General features: G+C 48.5%; 1 protein-coding gene across 3 annotated transcripts in view; it reads right to left on the bottom strand.

The window, feature by feature from the left end:
* The window catches only part of Vgll4 (vestigial like family member 4), a 118,634-nt gene that overhangs the window by 85,960 nt on the left and 13,328 nt on the right, over positions 1-19,346 (bottom strand). The window contains exons 1-2 of one of the 3 annotated variants that reach the window (XM_029478812.2): positions 18,883-19,150; positions 7,170-7,245 (exon numbers count right to left, since the gene is read on the bottom strand). In XM_029478812.2, coding sequence (XP_029334672.1) covers positions 7,170-7,233 — 64 coding nt within the window. In that variant the 5' untranslated portion in view covers positions 7,234-7,245; positions 18,883-19,150. Of the gene's footprint in view, positions 1-7,169; positions 7,246-18,031; positions 18,229-18,882; positions 19,151-19,346 lie in introns of those variants that run through there. The other 2 variants (XM_021165064.2, XM_085840151.1) reach the window with 2 other exon arrangements.

The raw sequence follows: 19,346 nt of genomic DNA, 5'->3' as shown, positions 1-19,346 counted from the left end.
CTTAGACATCTGCCACCATCACTCACACTTGGAGGTCGGGGAGATAGAATGGGAGGGATGCAATGACAGCGCAGTAAGGCTGGGCATGGCGGGCTTGCTTTTAAAACCAGCAGGGGCAGGGGATCTGTGAGTTCAAGGCTAGCCTTGTCTACACAGAGTCTTCCAGACCAGCCAGGGCTATGTAATGAGACCTTATCGCAGGGAGAAAATAAAAAGAGGGAGCTGTAAGAGAAGTCCACTGGGACTGAGGGTTCCCTCAGTGGTGGCTCACTTGAATCACATGTGAGGGCCAGGGTTGATCCCTAGCACTTCAAAGTGGCGGGGGGGGGGGGGGGAGAAAAAGAAAGAAAGAAAACAATCTACTGTTATCTTCTGTGACTAGACCAGAAGCCAGTTTAGGAAGTCCAATCTGGCTAGAGAATTCACAGAATTCTAAAACTTATCAATTAGCATAATTTTTGCATAAAGCTCATTTGCATAGAAAACAGATTTTCCTCAACAACTACACAATTTGACAATACTAACCCCATAATCCATGAAAAGTCAGTTGGCTGGAGCCACTGTGTGCTGGCAAATGAAACCTAAATAAATAAATAAACAGACAGTCTCTACAAAAAGAAAGGAAATTCAGGTCCAGGCCCTTGCCACACCCACCACAGCTGACCTGAGCTCTCTAGAGCTTAACTGAGACACAGCCAGAAGGTTGTTCACATTGCTGAGCTGAAGACGGCTGTCTCTGTGCAAGAGCACCAGCCTGCCCGTGCTTCTGCTCCCCACCCCCAACCCTGGGGTGATTTAAGGCAAAGTGGTCCTGGGCACACCATGCTAACCAGAGAGCATATTAAAATCACTTCTAGACCATGTACCGCAGGGGGCACTGGCAGCCCAGAGCTGGTGGAAAAGATGCATCTAACAAAGACAGCAGAGAGGTCTGGCAGATCTGATTAAGGCAGAGGATCCTCAAGATGAAGAAAGACCAAGAGGAGGGGGATCAGCCAACAAAATGGCAAAAAAGTCCTTCGCTGGGGCCAGAGAGATGGCTATGTGGTTAAGAGTGCTGGCTGCTCTTCCAGAGGACCCAAGTTCAGTTCCCAGCACTCACATGGTGGCTCACAGCCATCTGTAATCCAGTTCCAGGGACCTTTCTGACTTTCATGGGCACCCTGCATGCATGTGGTTCATGAACAGACATGCAGGGAAAACACTTATACATATAAAATAAAATGTTTTAAAAACATTTTTTAATTAAGGCCTTCTTCCATTGATCCTTGGTCCTGATATTATCATTTGAATTGCAAATGACATGAAAATAGCCTGTAACTGTTTTATATGTAGTAAAGGAAAACATGGGTTTCTAAAAGGTTGAGAAATATTTGTCTAAAGGAAACATAACCCAGCCTCGAGTGTCTGAAGAGCCATTCAATGCTGTTCTTTACACCCATTATGCTAATTAACAAGCCACTCTATTTCTTCACAGCACAGATCCATTTCTAACACTCATTATGCTAATCAGATCTGATATGAAACTATAAAAACAGCAGATTTTAAACAGCTGCCTCTGGAGGAAAGCCCTTCTGATTAAATGCCCAGCCTGAGATGCAAATTTGATTAGGGTAACTGCCCACGCCCAGAAAGTGGCTTAAGTAAGCTCAGAGCACTACCTCATCTCTTGTGTTTATGTAAAGAAGCAAAAGGAAGCTTGGGAGGTAGAGGGGTGTTCAGTGATGGGAGTGTGTGCCTAGCTCCATAGCAGATGCTCCAGACACCACCAAAAATAAAAGAGACCAAGAGATGGATCCTCAACACCCTGTGACACCCAATCTGGAAGAACTTTGCAATACTCAGCAGTGGCTAACCTCATCTATCAGTTGTTCTGTTTTTTTGAGACCAGATCTCATGTAGCCCAGCCTGGCCTCATGCTTGCTATGTAGCCAAGAATGACCTGCAACTTCGGATCCTCCTGCCTCCACCTCCAAAATACTGGGATTATCACTCCATGCTAGTAGTTCCCCTCGTGGGGATGGTGTACTAGGGAAGAGAGAGGAAGAGAGAGAGAGAGAGAGAGAGAGAGAGAGAGAGAGAGAGATTTTCTTTTTTGTTTTAATCTTTAATTGGGTATCTAGCTTCTACAATCTTAATTTTCTCTGGCATTTCTAAGATAACCTGCTTGTGAGTTCTTGCTATTAAAAAATAAAAATCAAAAGAAAATGTTTCCTAAATTACAGTATGCTATGAAATACAATGAGATGAGGCTCAGAATAGCAATGGTTACTATAAGTCTGTTTCACGGGTGTTAAAAAAATCGATTCCACAGAGAGGAGTCACACTCCAGTGGCAATTTTATTGCCAATGAATGTTTCTTAAGTGCCTACCATATGCACCAAATGGTGTGTGCTTCTGCTTGGGACATAAGGCAGAAAGAAGGGAAGTCACCCTCAGCAGGCAGAGGTTCCAATCAACGGACTCTCAGGATCCAGGTCTTTTGTTACAAGGCACTATATTGACATCTTACTTCTCTGAAGTACAAATTAATGAAACCAGGATTCTGTTAACTCCGAGACACAGACAGTAAAATAAATGGCCACCCTCTAGCTTGGGGGTTCCTGATCAATTTTTCCCCCTCACTTCAGGGAGCCGGAGTTCAGGCAGAGTTCAAGCTCCCAGGTGTGCCTATATATAATTCTTGTATACTACATCTCAACTGAAACTGCCTCCTGGCTACTTGGCTATCTGCTCAGGTCCACTTCTGCAGGCTGCATGGCCCAGTTAGCATTTCCACAGCTCATATGTTGGTCAGGCCTCCTAGTATGTAAGAGGACAAAGTCCTTAAAGCAGAGACATGTCCTCAAGGTTGTCCAACTGTGGGTCTCCGTTTGTTACCTTGGACCGTACTTTCATCACAATGGACCTTACTGGAACCACACTGTACAGAGCGTCCCAGATCAGACCCACGATGAGGGCATGGGTCAAGCACGACATGGACTGCTCTCTCATGTATAACATCTTCAAACTGCTCTAAAGCTACAAATTGAGAGGAAAGGCAAGATAATGAGCAGAAAGCAAGGAGGAAGAGGCAAATACCATCCCCGCACGGGCTGGTTTGATATGGGGGCTAATACAAGTCATCACCATCGGCCAGGCTGAGAAGATGCCGAGTGCATTTTCACTGGGGCACAATCTGTCATTTTGTCCCCTCTTCTTCTTTTTCTTGGTGGTGGTGGTGGTGGTGGTGGTGGTGGTTTTGTTATTTGAGACAGGGTCGCACTATATAGCTCTGGCTGTCCTGGAACTCACGACATAGACCAGGCTGGCCTCAAATTCACCGAGAGCCACCTGCCTCTGCCTCTCATGTTGTTGGGATTAAAGTGCACCACCACTTCCTGGCAAGATCTTTTATTTTAAAGTGGAGGTGGGTTTATTAAAATAGTTTAATACATTCTTTAAGCATAGGGGTTAAGAGAAAGAGAGGCATTCAGAGAGAAAAGACACACCCTAGAACACAGGAGTAGAGTTCTCAGAAAAGAGTCACCCAAAAGATTTCAATCAAAGCAAACCAGTTATGAAATCTTATACTCTAAAATACACAAGGAAAAAAATAACACACATTTTGTAAGCATCCCAATAAGACGAGGTACCATATAAAAGACACCAAAGTAGGAACCTGCAAGATAGATGGTGGGTGTACTAGTTTGAATGAGAAATGTTCTCCATGGTCCTAGGCATTTGAACACTTGGTCCCCGGTGGTGGCACTATTTGTGAAGGTTTAGGAGGTGTGGCCTTGTGGGAGGAAATGAGTCATTGGGGGTGGACTCTGAGCGTTCAGTCTTAGTCTTGCCCTTTTCCAGTTCGTACTCTCTGCAGCTTAATTGCACATCCACATGAGAGCTCTCAGCTTCCTATTCCTGCTGCCATGCTGTACCTGCCTTTGTGAACTCTAACCCTCTGGAAACATAACCCCAGATACATTCTTCTACAAGTTACCTTGGTCATGATATTTTATCACAGCAATATAGAAGAACTAATGCAGTGGAAAAGACACTTGCCACCAAGCTGATGAATCGGGCTCAATCCCCAGAAGCCATATGGAAGAAGGGGAAAAACAAAGCCACAACATCGTCCTCTGACCTTCACATATGTGCCGTGGCACACACACACTCACACATATACAAATATCCACACAAACAAATACAAAAATAAAGACACAAAGGTACTATTATTCTGTCAAGTGCCTGGTCCCTTTATTTTGATCACTTTTTTAAACTGCTAAATGAATAAGAATTAAAAAAAAAAAAAAAGCCGGGCGTGGTGGCGCACGCCTTTAATCCCAGCACTCGGGAGGCAGAGGCAGGTGGATTTCTGAGTTCGAGGCCAGCCTGGTCTACAAAGTGAGTGCCAGGACAGCCAGGGCTATACAGAGAAACCCTGTTTCAAAAAAACCTAAAAAAAAAAAAAGCCTCATGGACAGCCTCATGGACAGTCCTGAGAGGAGAGCCTCTCCCAAACAGAGAGAACAAGAATAGCATTTTCACTGAGCACTGAGTACATTCCAGGAGTGCCCTGGTTGCTCATGGAATTAACCAAAGTCTCATGAGTGGCGGAATGATTATTTTGGGTAAATTTATTCCTTCTAGGCTGCCCAGATAAGCTACTATTTATTGTGTTACTACAAAACCTCCCTTTCTCTCTTTACTTTCGCTGGTGCCTTGGATATTGCCTTTGTTCTCTGCTGGATGACCTCATGAAGCCTTAAAGCTATCAGGTACCACAGGCCTTCCATTCGTTCCCAAACACTAGAGCAATCATAGGCTCCAAAGGGCCCCAAGTTTTCGGTTCTCTGGGAGCCGAAGAAAAGCAGAGACTCATCTGGGTCACAGCGATGCTCCGGGAAGCTGATCTCAAGGAACAGCTCTGTGCTCGTAATGAGACACCCAAATCAGATTATACACACACACAAGGCTTTTCAAAAGTGTTGGGGAGAATGTTAACCACCCCTAGAGTGTAAGAGCAATTTATAACAAAAGCCAAAATAGAATTAATCTAGGGCAGAGTAAGCTGAGTCCGACTGGGCTGGGCCTGATAAGTCTTAAGAAATCTAGTGAGAGACGCTGGGTGTCAGGGTCCACTGTGTCTCGAAGCTGCAGGAACTCTCGGGCACTCGCGTAAGGATACACCACTACTGTACTGGATGGATGTAGAAGATGCAATGCTACGTCTTGAGTCCTTTCAACCTGACTGTGCCACACAGAACAAGACCACAAGAAAATCCTCCCAAACGTTGCCAGGGTCTGAGTGTGGCTTAGCAGCAAAGTGCGTGCTACCCGTAAGGCTCCCTGGGTCATTCCCTAAGACCACACACAAAAAGAAGTGTCTACATGTCAATGGCCATTACACACATCTTTGCATTTGCCCCCTCTTCTTTGCAAAGCCTGATCCCAACAAGCTACAACCACGTGGGGAACACAGAGGATTACAGAAGCAGATCAGCCCATTCCTGAACCAATGGGAGTCACCAGAAGGAAGGCACGTCCCTTACTGTTCCTAGGTCTACTCTCCGATCACCCTCCATGTGATACACTCTCATTCTGGGAAACTCCTCCAGGACAGGGCCTTGTGGGCAGAAAGCAAGATGTCCTCTCACCCTTGGCAGTAATTTTTTTTCTGAGAAGATGGTTCTGCCCTGTATACTCACCTCCCCTTCTCCATAATTTGAGCTTCTATAAAAATATGTTCCTACGTTCTACAAGAGAAGGGACTGTCCCTTTATCATTATGTCCCCGCTTATACAAGCATTGTTTGTGAAATTGGAACCTAGGTAGGTAAGTTCCTGAAAAAATGAATCCTAGAACAAAGATTCATGAATTTGGAGGAGGGAGACCTGAGAAGAAGTAGGGTCGGGTAGGGGTACACTCGAAGGGTCACACTTATCATTGACTTAAATCAGCTGTTCTTAACCTGTGCCGCTAGAATGACCCTTTCATAGGGGCCACCTAACACCATCAGAAAACACAGAAATTTACATTATGATTTAGCACAGTAGCAAAATTATAGCTATGAAGTAGTAACAAAAATAAGTTTATGGTTGGGGTCACCACATCATGAGGAACTGTATTAAAGGGCCACAGCATTAGGAAGGCTGAGAACCACTGTCTTGAATGATACCAGCCTAGGGTATTAACAGAAAGTCAAATTCAACCTAGAGGGAACTTTCCCATCAGCCATTGCCAGCATGTAACACATCCCAGACAGCTAGTCAAGTCACCCTGGTGTGCTGCCATCTTAGGCCACCGAGGAGTTTTCTGACGTTCTGATAAAATCCTGTCACCAGAGCTGCCTCTGGTGTGGCCTTGGAAATGACACTCAGCATCCCAAAGCTTCTTTTCCCCTGGGGAGGGGTAATTACACCTCCTCACAATTCATTCAGTCACAGCCCCCAGTAATCAAACGCTCAATAATGGAGAACTGTGTAAGCGGATGGATGGTGACTTGATGGCTATCTTGTCCAATCACTTCTCTAAATGATGACCTTGGGTGACTGGGGAGCTGGAGGGGGACAGAGGACCCCTTGATGACATTGGAGACTAAAAGCAAAGGCTGGCACCAACACATACGAGCTCATCAAATCCGCAGAGCACTTGATGGGCAGACATCACTTTCCCTCCTTGATTATATAGAACCAGGCTTGGAAAAGTTGGCCCAACTGCTAAGAACAAGCACTGTGCACCACAAGGACATGAAACTCAATATCAGGTACCGAGTGGTATATACCTTTCTTCCCAGCACTGTGACTTCCGGGCCAGACTGGTCTACACAATGAATACCAGGTTAGCCAGGGCTACAAAGTGTGACACTGTCTCAAGAAAGAATTATCCTCAGAGAGCAAGTTACATTTCAAGCCCTAACACCCAAAGAAAGAGTTAAAACATGTGTTCTGGTGTGAGGCTCGGTGGTAGGTAAGGCACTTGTCTGGCATGAACAGGCTCTGGGTTCCATCCTCCAAACCTCCCCCAAAGATGCCAAATAAGCCATCTCTGGGTGTTTGGGCACGGGAATGAGGACAACATGCCACTATCTTTTTGGAAAAGCAACCAAAATCACCAGCACAGTCACAAAACCGGGCAGAGAAGTGGGCGGTTTTAACTCGGCGCAGGAAGCGGGTGACCTGACTCACGTTTTTCATCATCTGCATGCACCAGAGAGGCTGCCCTGGACAACACATCCAACGGTGTCTCCATTCCTGGGTGAGCCTGCAGAGGAAAAGAATAGGTCAGGAAAACAAAAACAACATAAGCAGAACTTGCAAGACTCATCTGGAATTCTGGTAGCTAACAGCGCACTGGGGTTACAAGCTGAAGTGTGTGCTGAGCACACGCAATGCCCAGGGTTCAAGCCCTGCACTGAAAAGAGAACTGACGATAATTCTAGCAGTCAGCAAGGAAACTCCTCCATCAACGAGCAAGCGCCTCCTCCCTCAAACACAAACCTCTTTTCTAGAGTAAAGTTGCTACAGCTTAGACAGACAGCAGGGAAACTGGGGTTAAACTGCCAAGCCCAGAAGCCCTGTTGGGGCTCAGAGGAGAGAGAGAGAGAATGTTCACCCCTGTGTCACCAGTGTTTATAAATGTTTACGTGCATTCATAGCGAGCCTGTGTAGACACACCCCATAAAAATAAGTCTGGGGAACAAAAGCTGTCTGTGATGGCAGCATTGCCACCAGTCTGAGAGTCTGGAGGTGGCGCTCATCGCTGCCATTTATGAGTCTTTGCAGAAACAACTACAACTGGACTATTCTGTCCTTCGCTTTCCTAGCTGAGAGACACGGAGCAACTACCAGGGTCTCAGGAAGGCCAGAGAGCTGCAGCTTCGAATCTGCAGTCTGTGCCCAAAATGCTGAACCTTCTGGTGGGTTAAAGCAAATTTTGAGTCCAATAGAATTCCTCCAGGTGTTATGTCATATAATATACCTTGTGACAACTGGCACTAATTTCTGCGCATGGTGTTTTATGAGCCTGCTTGCTTTGCAGCCCTGTGCAGTGAAGCCCAGCCGGGCATGCTACACAGACCTTACCCCAGCCCAGACTGCCATGCTTGTATGACACTGGACCTCCAGTGGAACGAACTGTTCCCATAGATGATGACACCACTGTAAAAGCAGAGACTGTAAGAGGTTTATAGGGAGAAGAAATCCCTAAAGAACGAGGCTGGTTCTGATCAGTTTCCCTTTCCGAATAAAACAACCCCACCAAATAAACACATTCAATTATCATGGGAGCACACACTATTAATTCAGGAACGAAGGGGAGAAAGCTCGAAACTGCCCCTTTTAGACACCCAGCATTTATTCAGTACTTGTCAACGTTTACTACGTCCTACTATGAAGGTCACACAGTACCTGGCACTCAGACTTTGCTTTCTAATACAAATACTTCAGGCCTCCAAGGAGGCTTCAGTCCCTGACCTTGCAGTGTGACTTCACTGGGTAAATTCGGAATATGTACTTGGTGTTAAATAAAGGACCAAGACTAACTGCTGCCTCCACAGAGTCTGTGGTCTGTGTGGCACATGACACTCCTCGAACTCAAGCTAAGGAATGGGTTCCAAAGCCCTGCTTTGAGATGGCTCAGTGGTTAGAAACACCTGCTGCTCCTGCAGAGGACCCAGGTTTGATTCCCAGCACCTACATTCATTTATCTCCTTCCCTCCCCTCCTCCCACCCCATGGCCATGGCAATACATGTGGAAGTCAGAGGAGGACTGGTCTTCCCCATCCTGGGAATAGGTCCTAGGAATAGCACTCAGGTCATCGTGTCTCATGGCAAGGGCCTCTACCTGCTGAGCCATCTTGCTGACCCACAGCAGGGAGTTGGGGGGGGGGAGGTGGGGTGTTCTACAATAAATTCATTTGGAGAATCCTGAAGCAAACTGGTGAGGAGCAGATTTTTTGCTTGTGTTGTCCCAGTGCTGCTGAACCCTCTGCAGGGCACAGAGGGCCGCTCACGAGTCTCTGCCCAACCTCCACCAGCCACCCTGCTAACCTGAAGATTGCCCAGGGTGATGGTGGATTACAAACAGCTGTGTGACATTCCAAACAGTTCGTGAGCCAAAGCCCTGGAGAGACTGAGATGGGCTCTGAAAGGCTGCTGGAGAAAGCCGCTGAGCGGCCTAATAAAAGGACATCTGTGAGAACACAGAGAAAAGAGCAAACAGGAGTGGGCTTTCAGAGCTTGCCTACAAGAGAGCGCAGACTGTCATCCTAGCCCTGGGGAGGCCAAGGCAAGAGACTAGGAGTTCAGGACTGCAGAGATGCCTCCAGGGTTGAGTTTGTACTGCATCTGCAGAGGACCTGAGTGTGGTTCCCAGCACCCACAGCTCTGTAACCTGAGCTTCTGAAGATCCTAACACCTCCAGTGTCTGTGGGCATCCGCATTCACATGCATGTACCCACAGCAGCCACACACACCTGGAGATGATTTAGAATCTTCTTAAAAGAAGAGAGCTCAAGGCCAACCCGGGTCACCCAAGATCCTATCCCAAAACAAGAACCAAAAGGAAAGTATTTAATATTAAATGAACTCTGGATACCAGCATATGTTCCTGTAGATGACCAGGACTGGGTGTGGAGGTCAGCAGATGAGCAAGGCTATGTCCTAGCACTCAGTAAAAACAAAATGAGAAAATAATTCCCTACCAGAGAAAAATTAACAAATCAGGCCAAGTATCAGTGACTGCTTCTCACGGGGTGAGCTAGGGTTTTCCCCCTAAACATGGGAGTTGAGGCAGAGACCTGACAGATGGGAGAAATTAGGACAGGGGAGGGACAACCTGGAGGACCCTTCATCAGCCCAACAGCTTCAAGAGCAGAGTGGCTACCTGGCTCATCTCCATCCTTCACAAACCACAATTGAGTTCAGCCCACAGGAGTCTCAAGAACTAACTGCAACACAGCCTACAGTCTAAGTGCAGCCTCATAATGCTGTCTCCTGCTCTTACACTACAGTGTAGTAATAACCAAATACAGCGTCATTCGGTGTGCCGACACCTGGACTAGCAGTGAAGTGAGAAAACACAGTGGACACTAACAAAAGCCCATTCTGGACAGTAGCCTTTCTCAGGGCTACTCTCAAATGCAAGCATAATTCATGATGAACGGAGCATACATGTATGGCGTCATACTGTGTCCTTCCATCTGTCTGTCTGTCTGTCTGTCTGTCACAGCCAATGCTCATCTACCAGCCCAACTCATTTTCTAAGACTGTCTTATCCCCAGTCAGCTCTCTGTGAGAGAGGAAGGGGTCTCCAACTCCAAAGCTGGCGATTGAAACTCAGCAGTATTCATTGCTAACGTGAAGTTCAACAACAAAACCTGAAAGCCATTTTCCCCTTCCACACCAAAATAAGAATCTGTGCCTTGCTGGGCCTGGTGGCACACGCCTTTAATCCCAGCACTTGGGAGGCAGAGGCAGGCGGATTTCTGAGTTCGAGGCCAGCCTGGTCTACAGAGTGAGTTCCAGGACAGCCAGGGCTACAGAGAAACCCTGTCTCAAAAACACAAAATAAATAAATAAATAAATAAATAAATAAGAATCTGTGCCTTTTCAGCCACCAAAGGGGCCAGGAGCATCTGCCTTGGGAACAGAATTATGACAGCTATCTGACTTTTTTTTTTCCAAGTAAAGGAATGGAATTCAAGGTATGTGTCATGGAAGGTTTCCAGGAGATTTCCATAATGGAAGGTAAGGAGCTGGTTAGCTCTGTCCAAGGAGCACCAGTGACGACGTCCACCTTCCATGTAGATTTGCCAGCCTGGAACAACCTTCCTTAGCCACCATGGTCACTGGTGGAGATGGGAATGGCAGAAGTTACAGTCAGGCTGTCTGAATTTCCTGCCACACATTAGAAACTGTCCTGGAGATGCTTGATGGCTTCCCCAATCTCCAGCTGCACATGGCTAAATAACCCCCAGATCCTGCTAGCCCTGTTCCATCAGCAGTCTAAACCATTCCTCTGCCAGGACCGATGCCAGCTCACCCTCCTCCAGTCAGAAGCAGTGGCACAAGCCAGAGTGGGAGCGTTGGTTGGGCCCGTGTCCTTCTGGGCCATCAAGAGCTTAAGAGGGCTTCGCCAGGCCTCTTCACTTTCTATCCAATAGCAGCTGATTTAGACAGCACAGAAACCAAAAGGTGAATTCCCTCTCTGGGAGTGGCTTATACTCACAGCGGACCACATGGTAGCTAACGAAGATGAGATGAAGAGATGGCCAAACTGTCACCAAATCTAGAGACCACAGACAACTGCGGCTCCCACAGTCCTCGCAACACACACTCTCCCTGTTCACAGCCATTCTCAGACCACCCCTCTCTATTCTTCTTGCTAAAAATATATGTCCTATTTGTGTCCCTTTTTCCTGTCTTCTCATGATTTACCCTTTGTTAAGTCAACACAGCCTAGTATCAGTAAACCAGTTTAATCACAGAAAGGCCAGTGTGTGCTAGGCTTTGCTGCAGATATCTAAAGCCAATGGGATGGCCAGCCCCTCACCTTCTCTCCAGGCCCCCTGTCCCTGTGGTGGTTTGAACAAGAAATGTGCATACACACCCCATTGACACTTGCTCCCTGACTGTAGCACTGGTCGGGGAGATTCTGGAAGCCTTGGGAGGTCAAGCTTTGCCAGATCACTGAGAGGTGGGCTCCTAGGATCTGTGGCCATACCTTACTGTCCTCTCTGCTTCCTGTTTGTGGATAAAAACAAGATCATCGCCGGGCAGTGGGGGCACACGCCTTTAATCCTAGCACTTGGGAGGCAGAGGCAGGCAGATTTCTGAGCTCGAGGCCAGCCTGGTCTACAGAGTGAGTTCTAGGACAGCCAGGGCTACACAGAGAAACCCTGTCTCAAAAACAAAACAAAACAAAACAGAAAAAAGATCACATGATCATCTGGCTTCCTGTTCCCCTATGTCTTCCCTGCAACAAGGTCTCTAGCCCTCTGAACCTGTAAGCCAAAATAAAGTTTTTCTTCCTCAAGTTGCTTCTAGCCATGATATGCTATCACAGCAACAGGAAAGTAAGACAGCCCCTTAAAAGCATGCCTGGGCATGGTGGGACTCACCTTTAATGTCAGACCTCAGGACACCAGAATGACTCCCCCTCTGTAACTTGGTACCCACAAGCCATTCTCTCCCATCCACCCCTTCCTCTTTTTACTAATTTTTTTTTAAGATATGTGTGTGTTGTGTGTGGTGACCATGCAATACACATGGCAGAAGTCAGCACCAGGTGTCTTCTGCAATCACTCTCTACCCTACCTGTCAAAACCGGGTTTACCACTAACCTGGACCTTGCTGATTTGGCTAAACTTGGCTAGCCAGATATCTTCCTGTCTCCATCTCCGCAATGGAATTACAGCCTATTAAAAATCACTCTTTCTGCAGGAGTGCCACTAAGGAACATCTACAGGGGAGCCTTTGACACCCCAGCTTTCCATCCCTGGGCATGTCCAAGCACGGCAACTGACCCACATAGGTATCCTTTGAAGCATCCGGGATGCCAGGGAATTGGTCAGCTTTGACTTAGACCTATCTCCTTATGTCTATACATCATCATGTCTGAAAATCCATCAGAGCAGATGTCTGGAATACAGGAATTATCCCCACATGGCCTATGAATTTAAAATATACACACACACTTAAAGTCCTCATGAGGGTTCTCCCAGGTACTTATTAACCTCCATAATGAGCTGCACAGCACGAGCCAGTACTGTTGGCAATGGGCCCCATGGTCCTATAATGTGGTCCAGCTGCTCCAGGTATGTCCCCTTTCCTGCAAGGGCTCCAGGCCCCTCCCATGACACCTCTGCAGGAGATGAGTATTCTCTAGGTTGCTTCACCCTCCTACCCTTCTAGCAGGGTTTGCTGAGCTTCAGGGAGACTCTGCATCAATTCATCTCTACCCATAGTTGTCTCTGCCTCCCACTGCCTAGCTACAGAAGACCTCAGTGCACTTGGGCTGAACAAAGGGGCACTGTTCTGGGCCAGAATCCTAAAGGAATGTCCTGCTTAAGTACGTAGTGTTTCCTCATGCTACAGTGGCCCAAGGCTCCACTCTGCAGCATTCCTCAGCCCCACAGAAAGGGAGGGGATGAGACTTGTGTCTCATCTTCTCACTGATCTCAGATTGTAGACAGTGCTACCATACAATGTCCAACAACCTCAGTCACTGCAATGCCATTAGCACTGAAAAAAAAAAACACCCTGCTTTTTCAAAGTGCTGAGCATAGAATCCAGGGCCTTAAGTACACTAGGAAACCGTTCCACCCTGAGCTAAGGTACCGGCTCAGCCCTGACTACACAGTTCATTCAGCGAGCCACCTGAACCATTGTGGCCATAGCTGCAAAGCCAAACTCAGTACACTCCATGACCCTTGTGCAGTGCTACCTGCTGCCAACATACATTCTTTCTGCTGCCTGGAGTTCATTCATCTCCCTCAGGGAACCCATGGAGAGTACACCATGTGACAGGCACACACTGACATACTGTGTCTAAAAGCTGAAGACTTCGTGAGCAGACTCCCAATTCTTGGCATTTTTCAACACTGTCGTCAGCCTACATGAAAGTGAACTGTATGACTCACAATCACCTGTAACTCCAGCTCCAGGGGATCCCACACCCTCTTCTGGCCTCAATTCTCAGCCTGTCAAAACCTAGATAAGTCTTCTAACTCAGGATCTACAACAGCATTAGGCCATACTGGCCACGGCTACTAGTAACTGTAGTTAGCTCTCTTAACTTACTACAATGAAGTTCTGTGAAGCCACTGTGAACTGGGGCTGGAGAGCTGAGTAGGCAGTTTACTCCATACTTTTAGAGGACCTGGCTTCAGTTCACAGCACCCACATGGCAGCTCATATGATCTATACGTCTAGTTCTGTGGGCTTTAGCACCCTCTTCTAGCCTCAATGGACTCTGCACACATGTGGTACACACACAGACAAGCACACATTTTCACATAAATAAAAACAAATAAAAAATGTCAAACTCCATAAATATTCAATGGGGTTCCTTTCAGCCTCTAGACACATTTTGCCAACTGACTAATAGGCAGCCTTGTTTCAAAGTGTAGTTCTGCTTAAACACTTCTTACTGGACATCTGCAGGCTCATTAACATGGAATTCACAGCTTTTGGCTCTACCACACATCCCAGAACCTCATCTTTCTCACAAGACACATTTTCCACACGGGGGCGGGGGGGGGGGGGGGAAGGACACCATCTCCCCCTAGCTGAAGGACCTGATGCACCCTCACCATCACGCTCAGAGGCTGTTTGAAACAAGTCACCAGAAAAAGGAGGAAAGTGAAGAAATCATGGTACTCATACCAGCCCCTCCCCCCAGCACAGGCCAGAACGTGGCATGCTCACCCAGCATTGGAACAAGACCGAGCATCACCCAGTTAAAACTCCTTTGGGAAGTTGGAGAGGCTCAAACCTGTCTGACCTCCACCTACCCACAGTGCAGGCTCTGCCAGTCACACACAAACTGCGGTTGAGCGGCAAATGTGTAAGTGTGGATGGTGGCAGTCGGCTAAATCTCATTACCAGACAGGAGGCATAAAAGACACACAAAGGAGATGCTGAAAGGTTTCCCTCCTTTGCCAAAGAACCATTAAACTCTATCCCACACAGATTTCCGCCCCATCCCTCTCGTGTCAACACTTCCTTACGTTCCTTGGCAATGTCTGCCATCCCTTGCCCTAAGTCTCTTCTCATTGCTATTTGTTTGTCAGGTGGACAAACTCCTGCCAACCAGCTGGCACCACTCACCTGAACTCACCTAGTCATCTATCAAATTCCAACAAGCAGGTCTGTATTAACCCTAAAGGTTCCCTCTTAGAGCCACGACCGACCCTCAGCTGACATGTCCCTTTGGAGGTGGCTGTTTCCTTGTTTGTTTTACTTTTTAAAATAGGGTCTCCCTTACCCAGGTTGCCTAGAACTTGACCTGCAGCCCAGGGGACAGGCTTTTCTTCCTCAGCCTGACAAGTGCTGGGATCACAGGCGTGTGCTGCTACACCAAGTTTCAGAAAGTTACCCACACTTTCCTCTTTCTCTAGGTTCTCCTATCTGTTAGTGCCTTATCTCAGGCACTAAACAAAACATCACCCATGTTCCTAATCCCCTTTGAACATTTCCCAGATGTTTGGCTTGTTATCAGAACTTACAACTGCCATTATTTTATAAAATCATAGTCAAAGTTCCAAGGAAACGTTTCATGTTTGGGCACCTTCCTAGTTCCTAATTGAATTTGTTTGTTTTGACGATAGAGTCAGCCCCCCAGTATAGAACTCCATCTTTGGCTAGACTCTCAGAAGCCAAGGGAACATCTGACCACCTAGAACTTGAGTGACATATGAAAGTTGCCATGGAGCTGTGGAGAACCATACCCCAGTCCTCCGCAAGAGCAGCAATGCTTGTAACCGCTGAGCCATCTCTCCAGCCCCTATGCCCAACTTTTAAATGGGTACTGGGGATCTGAACTTGGGTCCTCACGCTCCTTCAGTAAAGACTTCACCTACCTGACCTTCACCTACCTGATCATCCCCAGACCCATAACCCAGCTTTTATTATTATTATTCGTTTTTCTGGTTTTTTTTTTTCTTCTTAAAGTTGTACAGATAATCTATAGAAGGCACCCTTAGGAGACACAAAGGAGGACTCTGCTGCTGGGATGGTTGTCTTGGCAACCACCAGAGGAAGGTTACAAGGCTGACTTCCAGAAGGAGGGAAAGGAACTTCCCCTTATAGAATATTTAATGGTGAAAGTTTTACTCTCAAAGCCGTGTCTGCAAGAGGTATTGAAACCTTCGAGACACTGGGAAGTCAGCTGGGGAACCAGCATCCTGGACCAAGTTTATGAAGCACTTTAAACCCCTCAGAGGCCTTTCTAAGCCTGACACAAAGTCTGAGCAAAGCACATTACTCTTCTGGAATTCTGGAAACTCTGGTGTACTGGAATAAAATATCAGTCTCTCACAGAAAATAAATAAATAAATAAATAAACCGCACTGGAGATGGCTCAGCAGTTAAGAGCACTGCCTGCTCTTGCAGAGGCCCTGGTTTCATCCCCAGCACCCACATGATGGCTCACAACCATCTGCAACCCCAGTCCCAGGGAAGTGAAGCTATTTTCTGGCCTTCCCAGTACTGCATGCACATGGTATACAGGTATAAATGCAGGTAAAATTCCCAAACATATAACATAAATCTTCAAAAAGTTTAATTAAACAAGAATACAGACTGTTAAAGATCTGGGATATTGGGATTTAACTGGGGCAGAACCAGCAAGTGGCAGGGCAAGAAATCAAGTCTCTAGAAACAATGAGCTGGGGCTGTTTTTACTACTGCATTCACAGTTCTGGAATGCAGACGCAGTTATTTACAGCAGAATTGTCTTCATAACTGTGCTCTGGTCAACACAAAAATTAGTTCACATTCTCTTCAAAATCGAAAGCAAAGGCAGACTGGCCAGAAATGTTAAGCACGTGTGTGTGTGGGGGGGGGGGGGGGGGGAGCGCGCGCACGCGCGCATGCATTCTCTCTCTCTCTCTCACACACACACACACACTCACACACACACACACACACACACACACAGGTGGCAAGGCAAATCTGCCTGAAATGAATTTTGTCAAAGTTAAAACCCAAAGCATTCCGGGTGTGGTGGCACATCTTTAGTCCCAGCACCTGAGAGGCAGAGGCAGCCTGGTCTACAAAAGGAGTTCCAGGGTAGCCAGAGCTACACTGAAAAACCCTGTCTTGAAAAGCCAAATAAGTAATTGAAAAAAAATAAAACATAAAGCGAGGAAAACAACTTATCAGCCAAATATAACTGAAACAAGGAGGAGAGGGGGTTTACAAACGATCTTGGGTGCAGAATCTTTGGAGGATAGTACCCATAGATCCATCATTTAAGAGCGAGCGGGAGAGAACTTGCTAGAATGCACTATCAGCTCCGAATCAGCGCCACCAAGCCCTACGGTCTTAGTCCCACTCTTTTGGCCTCGTGGGCATGCGCGAACTCCTAATTAGCTTCTGCGGGGAACAATGACCGCAGAGACTGAAGAGGAGTTAAAGTTTGGCATGCCAGAATGGCATGCAAATCTGACCTTCAAATCATAAATCGCAAATGGACCTGTATTGTTTTATTACTTCGTTCTCAGAAAGTAACAAACAAACAAACAAATTGGCGCCTACCTTCTTGGGTTTAGAAAAAACAATGTCAAAACTCCATAGCCTGGGTGGAAGCTTTCAAAGAGAGGGTTCTGATGGACGTGGTGGCTCAGGCCTTTAAAGAGGCATAGGCAGGTGGATCTCTTTGAGTTTGAGGAGCTGATCTACAAAGCGAGTTCCAGACCAGCCAAAGCTACAAAGAGAGATCCTGTCTCAAAAAAAAAAAAGTTAAAGCGGGTTGTGATAAACGCTCCAAGACCGCCCACCTCCCCCACATCAGGCTGCTGGTTCTTATTAACCAGAGGAGGAAACAAGAGGAACAGACAAACGGGACCAACGATCAAAGTGAAACCGACTTTTTAATCATCTCCTTGAGAACGGTGAACGCAGAGCCAGGAAAGCTCTAACGACCAGGCTGCCCCAGCAAGTCCTGTCATCCTCGCCTAAGACCTCAATGTCTCTGTGTGATGAATTCAAGACTCTTGAGCAAAGCGAAACAGAACCCCCTAAAAAAAAGGCAAAGACCGGAGCTTTCCGGGGAGGCCTCACACAGTGTAGAAAGATCGCGCAGCCCTATTTTGAGCAGGGGCAGGGAATGTACGGAAAAGGCCGGGTCCCGCAGCCCTCGCGCAGCCCAGAAGCTCCGCGGCCCGGACCCAGCGGATGCCTTGCTTCAGGGCCTGTGCTCGCGCCCGGGACCGGGGTCAGTTGGAGCTGGACCGTCCCGAGAGCGTGAGTAGGCGCCCTCGGTCCGCGTCGGTTCCCTGTCTCCTAAAGTCACCCGACCTGGACTAGGATTTCCCGGCACTCACCGCTTGAGCGCCTCGGGCCGGCCGGGCCCCGCCGGGGGCGCAAAAGACGGAGGCGGAGCACGCTCAGGGGCGCGCAGGATCGGGAACGCGCTCCCTCTCTCTCCTTCTCTGGGTTCTCCAACACGCGCGCTCGCTCGGGAGGGCGAGGAATCCCTGGAATGAGGCGCAGCCAGCCCGCGCCGGGTCTCCTCCAGGCAGACAGAGCCACGCCCAAGGCACGCCCCGGACACGCCCCTCAGGCCTGGCAGGTGGAGCCGCGCCCAGGTAAGCCCGCGGGGCCGCGCTGCACGGCCACGAGCGGCGCGTACCCTCCGGCGCCGTGCGCTCGGAATCTAAAGCTCCGACTCAGAACGTAGCTGAAGACGCGCTGCTCCCTGCGAGGAGCTCCAGCGGCAGAGGGCACGTGGACACGGCATTTCTCAGCATTCCCCACCCGCCACGCCCCCGAGCCCCACGGACGCATCTTCCCGACACATAGGTGAACACCGGCGGCCACTCTGATGCGTGTCCAGGTGCCCGCCGCCGCCAGTCAGGCGCATCCCCACGCGCTCACACCAGGCTTCCGCCCCACTGTCCTCCCCACGCTTCGTGCCCCTGACTCCCGTAATCATTCCGCTTAGTCAGCCACGCAAGGCACCGAGTCACCTTCGCAGACCCCCTCACCGATCCGCATCTCTGCAGCCCTTGGGCAGGCGCGGCGGTAACCGCCCAGGAGTCTAGGCTCCGCGTTTGCACCTACATGGAGGCAGCTCCGTGGGGCGCCACACGGGGACACACGCAGCCTCACTCTCTGGTCACCAAACCCCACGCCCAAAGCCGTTGGGACGCGACAGGGAGTCAGCCACACGTACCTGAAGGCACAGTGCGGTCGCACAGGCTTGGGACGTAGGGAGCCGGGGTGCCACTTAGAATCAGAAAGACAGTCTGGGATAAGAACACTCAGAGCCGGCTGGGTTCCCTCCCATTCCAGTACTTCACGCGCGCGCGCGCCCGTTCACACTCACGCGAGGCCTCCCCACCCCCTAGCTGTGAAGAGGAAACGCTTGAAAATCCGAGCCGCGGACAAGGCGCTCTGGGCGCGCGTTGTACTTTGCTGCGCTGGGCAAACTCGCGCGGCCACCGACCAGCTCTGCAGTGGGACGGGCAGGGGCGGGGGAGGGAAATGGAAATGCTTCCAATTGGTGCAGGTTCTGGCTAGGGCACGTGACCCGGAGAAGGCCAGGCCTGGTTTTAATTTTTAGCTGTCATTCTCTGAAGATGTTTGGGGTGGGGGAAGCGGGCACGCCCCCGCCCGGCAACCCTGGGCTCTCCATTG

The sequence above is a fragment of the Mus caroli genome, unplaced genomic scaffold (assembly GCF_978045245.1).
Source record: "Mus caroli unplaced genomic scaffold, Mus_caroli_1 scaffold_7, whole genome shotgun sequence".
Classification (NCBI taxonomy): Eukaryota; Metazoa; Chordata; class Mammalia; order Rodentia; family Muridae; genus Mus; species Mus caroli.
Note: the sequence above shows the minus strand (reverse complement) of the source record. Positions and strands in the feature narration are given on the sequence as shown.